Here is a 14,486-nt window from a genome sequence, read left to right on the forward strand (position 1 = left end):
TTTCTGTGTAAAATGATTGGCAATCATTGACAAAATAAATATTGTTATACCTTAAACCCAGATATATAATGCAGGGATATTGTTCATATTAATTACAGATCCATCCATCCATTGGATTACATAAAGAAGTGTATGCAATGAAACCAGTGTGATTATTTTTGATATGTTAGCAGCATGGCTTTAGGGATGGCAATGTCAGGATGTCAGAATGTTAGTCAGTCCACCATATGGTCCTGACTAAAATAGCCCAAAAACTATTGGATGGATTGATTACACACATATTATTGTCTTTAATGTGATGTTATCACTCTATAACAACTTCCCACTACTCCTTTGCTCCCAACTGACAAGAGTTACTATTTTAGCCACTGTAGGTGTTTGTCACTTGAATGTGAACATAGTGATCTTGTGAACGTAAGTCTTGAAACAAAGACGGTGAACATAGCAAAAGATTACGCTTTCTAAACATCAGCATGTTTGCATAAGCATCATGAGCATGTTAGCATGCTAACATTAGCATTTAGCCCATAGCACCGCTGACACCGTGCGTACCACACAGAGCTGCTTTAGCATGGCTGTAATCTTGTTGATACTACGGCTTCCTAAAAATGAATATTTCTACATCTGATTAATATGTAGGGCTGTCTAAATAACTTTTTTTGTAATTTTTCCTCTGCTACTAATCCCGACAGAACAACACGGTAAAGTTCAGCCTGCATTCATGGGTTTTCAGCCTAACATTGTTGAAACAGTATATATAATAATATTTCATTTTCAAATGTTTTGGAAAACAGTGAACATTGATGCTTCATTATCCGTTTAGGCTACACACAATTGTTTTAATTCATATTACATGTAATTCATATTGTAACCAACACCTGGCATTTTGATAACATTCATATCAGAACATGTTAAAACATTCAAACACTTAACCCTTGTGTTGTCTTCCCTTTGACCTTGAAAAGGTTTTCCCCCCCTATCTCTTGACGTTTTGTTGCTTTTTACACAGTTTTTTTTATGAAGTTTGTGTATTTTTTATCAATTTTGTCACTTTTTCCAAAACATTTTACCCGTATTTTGACTTCCCTATTATGGATTTAAAAAAAAAATTGAAAATGGGTCAAATTTGACCCGAAGACAACATGAGTGTTAAAAGAACATGTCAAAATTGCATAAACCCAATGTTGAATACATTAAATATATTGGCTACAGTTTGTATTTTTTCACGTTTGTCAAGAAGTTTTAAGTTCAGAAGTTTTGAGGTCAGATTTTATGCCCTACTATGCCCTGTAACCCCCCCCCTTGCCTCCTCTATGCGTAGAGCTCCGCCTCGGATGCTACTGTTTATCTGATAACCGCCATACAAGAGCAGTGTCTCCTTAAAGCGACACACCGGTTCAATTGATTAGACTACCGGAGAGAGGAGGAGAGACACACCGGGGATGCAGATGGAGAGAGGGAACAGCCTCCGCCGGTCGCCACCGTCTTCTCCCTGCAGGACGCCGCGTGTCGCCGCTGCATTTCACCACCATAAGGTTATGATGCCGGCTTTAATCTGACCCTGCATGCCTGCGGAAAAAAACTCCAAGACCCCCCTCCTCCCTCCTCTGTTCTCCGTTCTGCGATGCACTGACTGTCAATGCGTCACACGTTTTTCCTGCGTCGTTTCTTCCGCCGACGCGTCGCAACCTTCTAGCCTCATATTTAGGCTTTGCAATTGGCTTCTTAACGCGCCCCGCGCTCTCCACTCTGTAGCCTTCATGTCTTCAGTTTCAAGCGTCAATATATCCGAGGTTTATTGATCACCTGTCCGGCCTTCTGCATTTCTGCGGTCCTCTCTGCCGCCCATGCGTCGCCGCTGCCGCGCCACCGCATCTGCCCTCCCTCCCCACATGGACTCTGAAATCTACGTGAAGCGCGCGTCGTCTTCGCGTCTACGCCCTCGCTTTTGCGGTGCGCCCGGGTGCTGGCTGTCTCTTCGTCCTGGCCGGTCAGTGATCCTCTGGTCCGGGGGGGGTGGGGGGCTTGTGTCCGCAGAGAGGCAGGATGGTGCGGATCGCCAGCGCGCTGGGGCTTGTCATGTTCAGCGTGGCGCTGCTCATCCTGTCGCTCATCAGCTACGTGTCCATCAAGAAGGATTTTCTGCTCAGCACCCCCAGATACGTACCTAATGGAGGACCCAGGATGTCCATGTTCCACGCTGGGTTTCGGTGAGTCCAGGCCTGGCTGTACAGCTGTAGACGTAGGCTAAATATGCTCACTGTTGGTTTGCATCAGATCAGCTGTTTGGATTTATTTTTAGTTATTTCAGGTGTACATGCAGACAAGGTAGAAACACAGCTGAATGTGACCTACAGTTGATTTTTTTGTTGACTTAAATCCTCATACTGTAAATGATTTGTTGCTGATTTTTTAATAGTTACCCAGTTTAACCCCTCTCAGTTTGTGCTGCTAGGGTGGGCAATTTAATCAGAAAAATACATAAACACTGTCTACTGAAAAGGTGTAGCACTGTGAGGGCCTCTGTGCTGTCTGAGGCCTGACAGCTCACACACTGCTCTGCTGTGCTTTCATGCAGCATTTGGCATTCTCTATCTTTTGGGTAATCACTGTTAGAATAGGTTTTTAGTTTATTAGACTATACTGTATTCAAATGTGTATTCTTGTCATTTATTCACTATAGGGCCAAACATATGTACGCACATAAATTAGTGTACTTTTGGGAGTTGGGTCCTGTTTTATGGTTTAAACTAGGCCCCACAGTTCCAGTTGAGGAAATCAAGTGAGAGAACCAAGCAGGCAGGCCTTTCTTCAAAGGTTGCCATATTCAGCCAGTTGCTCGCTAGCTCAAAGTTTGTTGTTGTTTCCAAAGAGAACAGAGTTTGAGACAAGAACACACAGAGATGAAGGTAAGGGACTTCCCTTCATTCAGACTACTGGTGCTACTACATGTAGGCCTAACTGTACTACAATCAATCCACTCCTACCATTGCTACTGCTATTTTCCCACTATGGCTACTTCTGCTACCACTGTTTTTCCACTATTACTCTTACTCCTACAACTACAGTACAACTATTGCTATGGTTACTGCTACAAATGTTGGTATCACTTCTACTACTAGCACCTATAGGCTATGTATGTTTACTTGTAGGCTGAATGCATTTAGGAACTGCCTGGATTCAGAGCCCCTTACTTCTTTATGATTAAAAAGTAATCAGATATGGGGAAAGTTGGTTGGAATCTAAGAAGATAGGGGTACACTTCTTTACATTTTCTAACAGACAGTATTTTAATACATTGTTTAATAAATACAAAGTAGAATAATTTATTAAGCAGCCTACATCCTATGTCTCATGTCAATGACACTGATTGGCTGATTTGTTTTTAAATGAGGAGACAGCTTTGCCCTAATAAACTGGTCTGAATGTAGTACATGTCAGTGTGTTTTCTCAGTAAGTGTAAGAGTGTATCAGCCTGAAGGAAAAAAGGGCATCTGTCACTTAATCCTACAGCTGGAAACTAGATCACCTCGTTCCCTTACAGCACTTATGTCTCTCTCTCACTCTCTTTCTCTCTTATGTCTCTCTTAAGTCCATTTACTGCCATGTTTACAATACTTTTATGCACATTAAGAATTGATGAAAAGATTAAAGGAATAGAAATTTAAATTGGATACATGTTTTTTAAAATATTAACTATAAGTGGGGAACTTCATGGTATGTAGGTGGTCAGATTCTGTGTGTGTGGGGTAGGGGGGTGGGGTGTGCATCTGATTGCTGTTCAAACAGGATGTCTGTTGACACCTAAAGAGCTCCACCTACTTTGGGTGGGAAATCATTCTGTAAATCTTTGTTGTGCAACATGTTCGGTCAGTTCGGAGCGTGATTCTTAAATGGCCTTGTTCTGAAGAAGGTTCTAGAGGCCAGTGAGCCGTCCTTGGATCTGATTTACAGCATGGGAGCCACATTCATTTTACACCTGCCTGTAATCATTTTCCTCCTGGGTCACCGTCACCGTGGGCCAAGGTTAAGCTCAGAGTGAGTTACATGTGTACACGGCAGCATTTCGAAGACAAAACTCTGTAGTGGACAAATTTAAATAAGTTTCCTGCTGTGTTGTTGTAGAATAAGAGTTTATGATCAGGAACATGGGGCCATTTTTGTTTTTGCTCTGTATGCCTTGCAGCCAGTTGATGGACAGGGTGTTAGTCCATCTGATGGTCTGTCTTTCCTATGAGAAACGATTGGCCAGAGTACAATGAAAAAGAGTTTATTTTAAATTATTTGGGTGACCCTCGACTTGTCCTCTATCACCACCATCAGACCCAAATATATAGTGGCGTCTAATAGTCGGATTTCCACGAAATTTACTGAACACTTTGAATCCAGGTTTGTGTAAGCTTACAGAAAATATCTCGGTTTCAAGCAGACGCAAAGCAGCACTCCGAGTATGTTATCATAAAATTACAGAAAGCGCCCTGGTAGCACAACTGGTTGAGGGTGCGCCCCATGTACTAAGGCTCAGCCTTTATCGCAGTGGCACCGGTTTGAGTCCAACCCAAGGCCCTTTGCTGCATGTCGTGTCCCTCCTCTCTCCTCCCTTTCCTGTCTTCAGCTGTCCTATGAAATAAAGGCCAAAAAAGCCAAAATAACAATAATTTACAGAAACTTTGCATGCAACCTATTCTTTTTCCATCCCTCTCTATGTCACTCACTCTTTAGCTCTCTCTCACCCTGACGCATACACACACACACACACGCAGCTTTATTATCATTAGAGTCTTCACCTACGAGTTTTCCCCCTTTGTGTTTTCTGTAGCTTTTATTTACACCACTTCCATCAGAAAGAAGAGGCTACCACTGACGACATGGCCAACTTAATCATAGAGGAGAGAGAGTTCATGTCTTTACTGAAGGGTTACTTGTTTTGCTACTATTAAACAATGAAGAACATCGGAGCAATTCATCTGTTTCTTCAGCCTTAGTCTAAATCAACGATTCATTTACGGGATTGCTCCAGTTTACCTTCTGCTTTCTTTGTATTGCATTCTAAACTTTGGTTGAGTTGGCCATTTTCATTCCAGAGCTCGCTTCCCTACATGCACCTGATCCTCCAAAACAAGTTCCTTTCCCACTGTTTTGCAGAGGCTGTGTTCGGCAACATTTTTCTCTTATCCCTGAATGTTGTGTGGACTTGCCACAGGACTAATACAGCCTACATCTCCTTAGTACTGGGATGGGGGGAGGAAGGGAGCACTCTGGACAGCTCCCTAGCTGTAGCTGCTCCCAGCAGCAGGATCAGCACCTTGGAGAGCGTGGCGGCCCTCAGTCCTAGTCTGGCCTTGTCTCAGCCCTATGATTGTGCTATAATAATAATAAAAATAACTTTTATTTATATAGCGCCTTTCATGAAACCCAAGGACACTTTACAGAATTACAGTGGCTATACCACATACCGTGGTGTGAAAAAGTGTTTGCCCCCTTCCTCATTTCCTGTTCCTTTGCATGTTTGTCACACTTAAGTGTTTCGGAACATCAAACCAATTTAAACAATAGTCAAGGACAACACAAGTAAACATAAAATGCAATTTGTAAATGAAGGTGTTTATTATTAAAGTGAAAAAAAATCCAAACCATCATGGCCCTGTGTGAAAAAGTGATTGCCCCCTAAACCTAATACTGGTTGGGCACCCTTAGCAGCAACAACTGCCAACCAAGCGTTTGCAATAACGTGCAGCGTCCTGGAGGAATTTTGGCCCACTCATCTTTGCAGAATTGTCCTAATTTTGTCCTACGTTTTCGAGCATGAACAGCCTTTTTAAGGTCATACCACAACATCTCAATAGGATTCAGGTCAGGACTTGGCTAGGCCACTCCAAAGTCTTCATTTGTTTTTCTTCAGCCATTCGGTGGTGGACTTGCTGGTGTGTTTAGGATCATTGTCCTGCTGCAGGACCCAAGTTCGTTTCAGCTTGAGTACACAACAGATGGTCGGACATTCTCCTTCAGGATCTCTTGGTAGACAGCAGAATTCATAGTTCCTTTTATCACGGCAAGTCTTCCAGGTCCTGAAGCAGCAAAACAGCCCCAGACCATCACACTATCACCACCATATTTTACTGTTGGTATAATGTTCTTTTTATAAATGCAGTGTTCCTTCTACGCCAGATATACTTGGACACACACCTTCCAAAGATTCCTTTTTGTCTCATTGGTCCACAGAATGTTTTCCCAAAAGTCTTGGGGATCATCAAGATGTTTGTGGAGAAATTGAGACGAGCTTTGATGTTCTTTTTGCTCAGCAGTGGTTTTCTCCTTGGAACTCTGCCATGCAGGCCATTTTTGCCCAGTCTTTTCCTGATGGTGGAGGCATGAACGCTGACCTTAACTGGGCAAGTGAGGCCTGCAGTTCTTTGGACGTGGTTGTGGGGTCTTTTGTGACCTCTTGGATGAGTTGTCGCTGGCTCTTGGGGTAATTTTGGGCGGCCGGCCACTCCTGGGAAGGTTCACCACTGTTCCATGTCTTCGCCATTTGTGGATAATGGCTCTCACTGTGGTTCGCTGGATTCCCAAAGCTTTGGAAATGGCTTTATACCCTTTCCAGACTGATAGATCTCAATACTTTCTTCTCAATTTGTTCCGGAATTTCTTGGGTCTCGGCATGATGTGTAGCTTTTAAGGATCTTCTGGTGGACCTTACTGTGTCAAGCAGTTCCTATTTAAGTGATGCCTTGATTGTGAACAGGTGTGGCAATAATCAGGCCTGGGTGTGGCTAGAGAAATGAACTCAGGTGTGGACAACCACAGTTTAGTATGTTTTAACAAGGGGGGCAATCACTTTTTCACACGGGCCATGTGGTTTGGATTTTTTTTCACCTTTAATAATAAACACCTTCATTTACAAATTGCATTTTGTGTTTACTTGTGTTGTCCTTGACTATTGTTTAAATTGGTTTGATGTTCCGAAACACTTAAGTGTGACAAACATGCAAAGGAACAGGAAATGAGGAAGGGGGCAAACACTTTTTCACACCACTGTACTGTGTATATACAGTCTATGGGCTATACTAGGGGAGGTAGGCTGTGGTTAAACATGTGGTGTTTCAGGAGTTTTTTTTAAATGTCCAGGGATGTAGCATTTCAAATATCTGCAGGGAGAGTCAGGTGTGGGGAATGGAGAGCAGGCCAGCGTCTGAGGACTGCAGGTTTCGGGGTGGGGTGTATGGATGGAGGAGGTCGGAGAGGGATTTGTAGGTGAGAAGGAGGATTTTATATTTAATGCAGGACTTAACTGGGAGCCATTGAAGGTGGATGAGGTGATAGGCTGCCAGGTCTTGGTGTGGGTGAGGTCCCTGTACATTTGAAGCCTGTCTAGGGTTTTGCTGGGGACCTCAGACAGTAGTCCAAACCGGGAGGTAATGAAAGTATGTATGAGGGTTTCTTCCATAGAGTCAGAGTGATGGCCAAAAGTCTGGAAATGTTTTTAAGCTGAAAAACAGCGGATTTGGTGAGAGATGATGTGAGTATGGAAAGAGATGGTGGAGTCTAGGATTACACTAAGGTTGCAGATCTCAGAGGATGCGCAGATGGCACACTTGTCAACATCCAGGATTAGGGGTTCATAGAGCTCATGGTTAGGGCTAGGGACTGAGGCAGTTTTAAAGTAAGTAGGAACAACCCCAGATTCCAAGGAGCAGTTGATGACATCCACCATGATGGGACACAGATCAAGCAGACATGCTTGGACCAGAGCTGCAGGCATTGGATCCAGGGAGCAGGTGGAAGCCTTTTCTTTTGTGACCAGCATGGTCTCTAAGAGGGTGCTCACAGGCGTGAAGCATACAGTTGGCCATTTGCGGGTTGGGTTTGGGTGGTTGATTGGCACATATTTTTGCTGGCTGGGCGGTGCGTATTGGCTCTCATAACAAGGTGCAGGTATTAAAAAATCCTGATTGGATCGCCTGGGTAGCTTTGTGGATCTTAGAGAAGAGAAAAGAAACCCTGATCACCAGTCACCGGCCACTGCAAGCTGTTACAGTGCAATGCTTTTATCTGAGATCCAGGAGAGAAAGGTCCATGCCATTTTTGGACTTTCTGTCTTTAATGGACAGGACAGCTAGGTGAGAAAGGGGGGAGAGAGGGGGAAGACATGCAGGAAATTGTAACAGGTCGGACTCGAACCCTAGACCTCTGCGTCATGGCATCCAAGTATGGTGCATGGTAATAAATGGCAGAATGATAACATGCAAACATAAGTAAAACAACTCTGCCACCATGATAAAACTCTAGGTTTCTTAAAGTAAATGTAACTGTGAAAATTGGTTCTGCTAGTTTGCTTTCACTTTTTATTGTAAATGGATTCCAGTGTGAGAAAAAATTTCTTGTACAGTTAGTTCTGCGCCCGTTTGGAGAAATATCTGTCTTCTTTTTTTTTTTTCAACAGCACTTTGCAACTGTTGCAAAAAGTGCCATACAACTCAAATGATCACCATAAGAGCTGTATTATATCACAATTATAAGTGTTTTATTGTTACAATAATATAATGTCAAGTATTTACTTCTGCATGCTAGGCCTTTAGAGAATCTACTTAAGGTATTCCTTTCTGTCAGTTACATGCAGTTTAAAGTCACTGGTGATGATTAAGATGATTACGATAAGAGTGAGTTTATTTATTTTTTTATATTCCTCCTGCAGCGAGAGGCCGCCTCGCAAACCTGACCTGAGGTGAATACAGAGTACTGAAGTTTAATTTCAAAACACAAGGATGTACTCTGTCTGTCCTTTTCTGTTATTATATTTTTATTTTGCTATTGAAGAATGATATTCTATCTATCTATCTATCTATCTATCTATCTATCTATCTATGGTCTGACACTGAGCATTGAACTGTTTGTGTCTCTAATCAGACACAAAGCAACACGTCTATGACTTTTCTCTGAAGCCTTTTAGATGGTGTGGTGTTGGATTTGAAACAGCATGAAATGAAGAATATAGAGGAATTTCAAGAGTAAACAATTACAAAATATATTTCCAAAATTTACTCAGATCTCATTTTGTGGATTTTAGTATAAAGGCTAATATATACTGTATGTAAAATATTTTGGTAATCCAGACTGAATTGAAAAGTTTGGAGACCATTCCCAACTGCAATGTGCTCATCTTTAGTATTTCCACTGTATTCTGCGGGACACATTCAAATCAGTAGCTACATCATGCTGATCCTGATTCAGCGCTGCACCTCTCTTGCCGAGCCGTACTGGCTTCAAAGATGGCGGGCGCTGCAACAACAAAATAAAGCTGCTGGAGGTCTGACTGCAATCAGATCCAGGTCAAACAGTATTTACACATATGTTTTATGGTTGGTCTTAGACTGGCACAGAGGTGGGGATTGCCATGCAGGACAGTATAAGTTACAGAATGCATAAAAGATCACATCCACTTGCTTCCTCAGTGATCAAACCTCTGCCATTGTCTAAACTGTCCTGATGCAGTAAATTCCACCAACCTCATTCTTCATGCAAGATGAACCAAATTTACTTGCAAATACTATTTGACCAGTTGTGCTTGCCATAGCAGAGTCTTGACTTTAAACCTTGACATTTTGATGTTTAGTCAAAGGCGGAAGATTAGTGAGTACTAGTTCTCTGTTTAAACCAACATTGTTGAAAATCCTCTGTCTGTCGTTCTCAGAGTCGATCAGTCATGAGTTTGGTCTAGCTTACCACAAAAATGTGACAGTTCTAATCTAATGTCATCAACAGAGATAAACTTAGACATACAGACGAGTCCAGTGCTGTCAGATTAGCATGTTGTATCTTGTCTAGATGTTAGGCTAATTTCACATTTTGCCCCGCAGAGTTCTAGGTAGCTTTGTTCCTGGACAGATATCACATGGAACTTGGACATTTCAGACACTCAGGAGTTAAAATACATAATGAGAACGAATTATGAAAATATAACCTCACCATGTGTTAGGCAATCTTCTTAGTCCTTTCGAAGGTGTTTTCTCTTTCAACTTCAAGTCCTTCAAGCCATACAATGATACAGGCTATTTATTCCTACCCCCATAGTACGACCCACAGGAGCGTTTCATAAATTAGCACCCTAGCGATGGCAGGAAATCCGACCTAATATTGTAACCAAAGAGCATAACGGTTGCAGTGTTAAACACATTGTGGGAAGCTGTTGCAGTTTGTTAAGGTTTTGGCAATAAAACTACTTGGTTATGTTTAGGCACCAACATTAGTTTAAAAAAGATTTTGGTCTGGGATAAAATCAGACGCTAAAGTTAAACAAAAACTCACAGTTTACTTTTATTTTCAAATTGGACTCGAGCCCCCATCTCCTTGGTGAAAATCCTCTATTTGTTTGACCCATCCACCACCCAAACCTGCGTCCTTATGTGGAAATTTGGCTCTCTTATAATTTGTCAACATAATTCCTGCTTTGCTTTTGTCATAACTACTACATAACTGCTAGAGGGCGGCATCAATATAGACTGGGTCTTAATTGCTGCTTAAACACATTATGTGGCCGTTTTTCAGGCGAGGACAGTCTCTACTTTACAGCAAGCTGTAACAAACTGACAAACACAAATTACCTCAACTAGATCAATTCCATTAACACCTATACAAAGCAGTGCTCCAATTGGGGGAGAGGTCCTTGGCCATTTTTAATTTGACATGCTCCACACTAATGTTGGAATTAATCGTGTGTTTTTGTTCCTTTACACCTGAAGTATTCATTTTCCCACCTTGAAATTCACCAAGAAGATTTTCTACCATCCAGCGTGTTCCTTTTTTAGACAACGATGTACAACATAGAGTGTCTGAAATTTCCAGGTTGAGATGTGAGATGTCCATCCAGGACATCATGTGTGGTATGGTGGTCCTCTGGCTACATAACCAGCTAGCCACCACGTTAGCTAGACAATTCATTGGCTGATTTTCTGCGGTCAGTTTGTTAAGTAATAAGCTAGTCACCAATCTGGCTGGGTTTTGTTGACAGTGGAGTTTAGACAGAGGTCAAACCTGTAACGCCACTATGAGGAGATTTTTGACATGCTGTACCTACAGGCTAGCAGTATCTTCTGCTTCCACTCTTTGTGCTAAGCTAGGCAAAACACATCCTGGATTGTTCTCTGTACCAGATGCACAGAGACTCTGGTTAAGACATAGAGTCTTGCATTTACTGGAAACACTTAAGGAGGAAGTCATTATACCAGGACACAAGAAATAGTCAAATACATAAAAAATGTCAAGGTTTCCATGCCAGAATCACACAAAAAAAGCTTGAAAAGTGAATGAATACATTGTTAATCTCTTGATTAAGTCTTGATTTTAATATACTCATTTGTAGCATTGGAGCATTGTTTTTTGGCTTTTTGGATTGCAAAAAAAATGTTCATTTTATAAAGCACGTTCACCGCATGTCCTGTCTAAAAATTTCCCAAAATTTAATTGGCATTATTAGATTTGTCATGGAGTTTAAATATCTTGAAATGTGGTAAACAATGCATCATTCAAAAATGTGGATGGTTGTTTTAACCCTTGTGTCGTTTTCCCGTCAACCATGAAAAAAGTTTTTTAACACTATTAACGCTTTTTCCGACATTTTTGTCAATTTTTCAATGTTGTGGGTGCTTTTTTGGATGTTTTTTCCAAAGTTATTTGGTATTTGTAATGTTGACATTTTCAGCGCTTATTTCGAAGGCCCATTTTTTGTGATAAAAAAACTGAAAAAGGGTCAAATTTGACCTGAGGACAACATGGGGGTTAAACTGTCCTGAAAGTGAAAGAAATGTACATTAAACCAAATTTGGTTGAAAGGCAAACTCCACATTCACTCCACATGAAAACCTTGTTATGATGGACATCATTTCTGCATCAGTTTGGCCATAATGCCCATTCTCCCACAGTAAACTGGATTGATATTATTCTAGATTAAAATAATGGAAGAGGCTGAAAGTCAGTTTACACTGAGCCAATAGTGTAAATAAACACTGCAGCTGGTTTCCTAAAGGAACAAAACCGTATCTAATTGCTAAATGGCTCAACTCTTGCATATTTCAATTGGCTTCTTTTGGAGGCATTTTAGTTTTGTGAAGAGGGTGGTACTGAAAAAGACAAACTATTGGTTATCGTTCATTTTCTACAGAGCCCAGCATTTTCTTCTTCAAAGCTTTATTTTTTTTAGTTTTCGGACATTGCTCAACAACATCAAGAAACACAAGCAGTCAGTGGATCTCACTTTCATTTTCAAGGTATTTCCACACCAGGTTTAACCTTATGTACAAGATAGTTACATGAACATTACTAATCAAGTAGTTAATAAATATGTGTTTCTCTGTTGCTTCTTGCAAACCAAAGAAGCATTTTAATGCAATGGAAAATGTTTAGTTCTCTTTTGATTGGATGGATTTAATACTTTCTTTTTTTTTGTTAAGAAACATGAAAAAAATAGTATCATGGCTGTTGCCCAGATGCACAACCAGAAAACTAGATAGAATACAAAAAGGGTACTATCTTATCACAGATTTTCAGTAAATATGCTAAATCTACAGTATGCCTGCACATTTTTAGCATTTTCTGCATCTAACTCCAAAAAAAGTGTTTTCAATAATCCCGACTCTTTGTGTTTCTTGGCCTGTCTGACAAATTCTTTAATGGCTTGCACTGCAGGTAAATGAGGATGTTTTGCATTATCTAAAAAGCTTTTTTTAAAGAAGTAAAATGCTCCTCAAAAGATTTTGAATTGCAAGTGAATGAAGCCGACCTCCTCTTAACACAGGAAGAGTGGGTTAACCTCTGTTTCTTTATCTACCCCTCTTGCTCCTCCTCATCTGTCTAGCTCCCAGCTGGCGCTGAAGTATCTGGATCCAGCTTTCACTCCCCTGACCAACGCTCTCAGTGAGGACATGCAGAACTCCTCTAAATGGACTTACAACAGCTCTGCTTTTCTACAGCTGAAGTAGGTTGCACACAATCTCTCGTTTGATGTGGTGTTTTTTGGCCGTCTTGAAGAATCAGCATGATTTTAGTGCTTACTGAAGTAAGCACCAGTAGTCATATTTTATTGAATTTGAATCCAGCATCATTTTGTTTTTTTACAATATAAATTAACTTGGAAACTCAAAGCACAAGCAAGTCAGTGAAGACAAGACAACAAAATGGAAGTCTTAAGTCTTTCAAGGACAGTGTCATGTTAATTCTCCAGTCTTAGCAAAGTCTTAGCAAGTCAAGTCTCAAATCAGTCAAGAAAAGTCAAATTGAAGTCTCATGTCTTGTCAGGCCCAGTGTCATGTCAATTCTTCAGTCTTTAAAAAGAAAAGTATTTAATTTATCCGTCAAGAGGGAAAGCTTTTAAGCCAAGTCCAAGTCAAATTTCAAGTTGGTTTAAATCCATGTCCAAGACATCCTGTTGCTGTCTTATATGTTGGTTCATTGTTGGGGGTCAAAACTTAAAGGAGAATACCGGTTGATTCCAACAGGTAGCTCTGTTGTTTGCTAGCGTTAGCACCCAACAGGCTTAAACAGGGCAAGTTTAAAACATGTTGTTAGCCTCTAAACATGTTCAAAATGGCATTAAAAGTACCTACCCATGTGCAGTGATTCCTTCTGAGTGAACACAGTGAATTTGAGCTGTGTTTAGTTCTTGTGTTGATACTCCAAGGAATGTTTCGGGACCGTCTACAAACTACAATACAGAAAAGAGACACAAACATATTTTCAAAAATAAGCACATGCTTATTTTTTTAAGTAAGAGTTGTAGTACAACCAGTAGGAGACAAGTTATAATTGAGGTAAGTTTGGAGACACTACCCTATTTAATCATTAAATTGATAACCTAGATATTTGAAAATGTCACTTTCTGAGTTTTTTAACATTGATATGAGTTCTCCCAGCCTGCCTATGGTCCCCCAGTGGATAGAAATTGTGATAGGTGTAAACCGAGCCCTTGGTATCCTCCTCTGCCTTTGAGAAAATGAAAGCTCAGATGGACCGATCTGAAATCTTAGGTTACCTGCCCTTTCTTTGCTTTGCCCGCCAAGAGAATTTGTCCCACCCATAAGAGAGAAACATCATGGCTTTCAAACGAGCAAAGTCACAGTTGGTCAAGGCCACACCTCCAGTCTCCACCTTGACCCCCCCACCCCCCACCTCTCCTCCTCAAAAGCTACAGACTCAGAAGTGGCATGTCCTAAGGAAAGTTCATTGTGGGACTGGCTCTAGTGGCTGGAATTCTGCACCAAGGCTGAATTTTGGGAAAGAGACTTCTTCAGATATGTTATTAGGGGACCACTAAGGTCTATATAAAAGAGACTTCAGATACAGTATTATGGGACCTCTAAGGTCTATATAAAAGAGACTTCAGATACAGTATTAGGGGACCACTAAGGTCTATATAAAAGAGACTTCTGATACAATATTAGGGGACCACTGAGGTCTATATAAAAGATACTTCAGATACAGTATTAGGGGACCAC

At 41.0% G+C, this 14,486-nt stretch overlaps 1 protein-coding gene across 2 annotated transcripts in view; it reads left to right on the plus strand.

Moving 5' to 3' along the window:
• The first annotated feature begins 1,325 nt into the window (after window positions 1-1,325).
• st8sia3 (ST8 alpha-N-acetyl-neuraminide alpha-2,8-sialyltransferase 3) overlaps window positions 1,326-14,486 on the plus strand; it is a 23,984-nt gene continuing 10,823 nt past the window's right edge. The window contains exons 1-3 of one of the 2 annotated variants that reach the window (XM_032539826.1): window positions 1,326-2,210; window positions 8,696-8,725; window positions 12,851-12,970. In XM_032539826.1, coding sequence (XP_032395717.1) covers window positions 2,047-2,210; window positions 8,696-8,725; window positions 12,851-12,970 — 314 coding nt within the window. In that variant the 5' untranslated portion in view covers window positions 1,326-2,046. The remainder of the gene's footprint in view (window positions 2,211-8,695; window positions 8,726-12,850; window positions 12,971-14,486) is intronic. The other variant, XM_032539827.1, reaches the window with a different exon arrangement.

The sequence above is a fragment of the Etheostoma spectabile genome, chromosome 16, assembly GCF_008692095.1.
Source record: "Etheostoma spectabile isolate EspeVRDwgs_2016 chromosome 16, UIUC_Espe_1.0, whole genome shotgun sequence".
In the NCBI taxonomy this organism is placed as follows: Eukaryota; Metazoa; Chordata; class Actinopteri; order Perciformes; family Percidae; genus Etheostoma; species Etheostoma spectabile.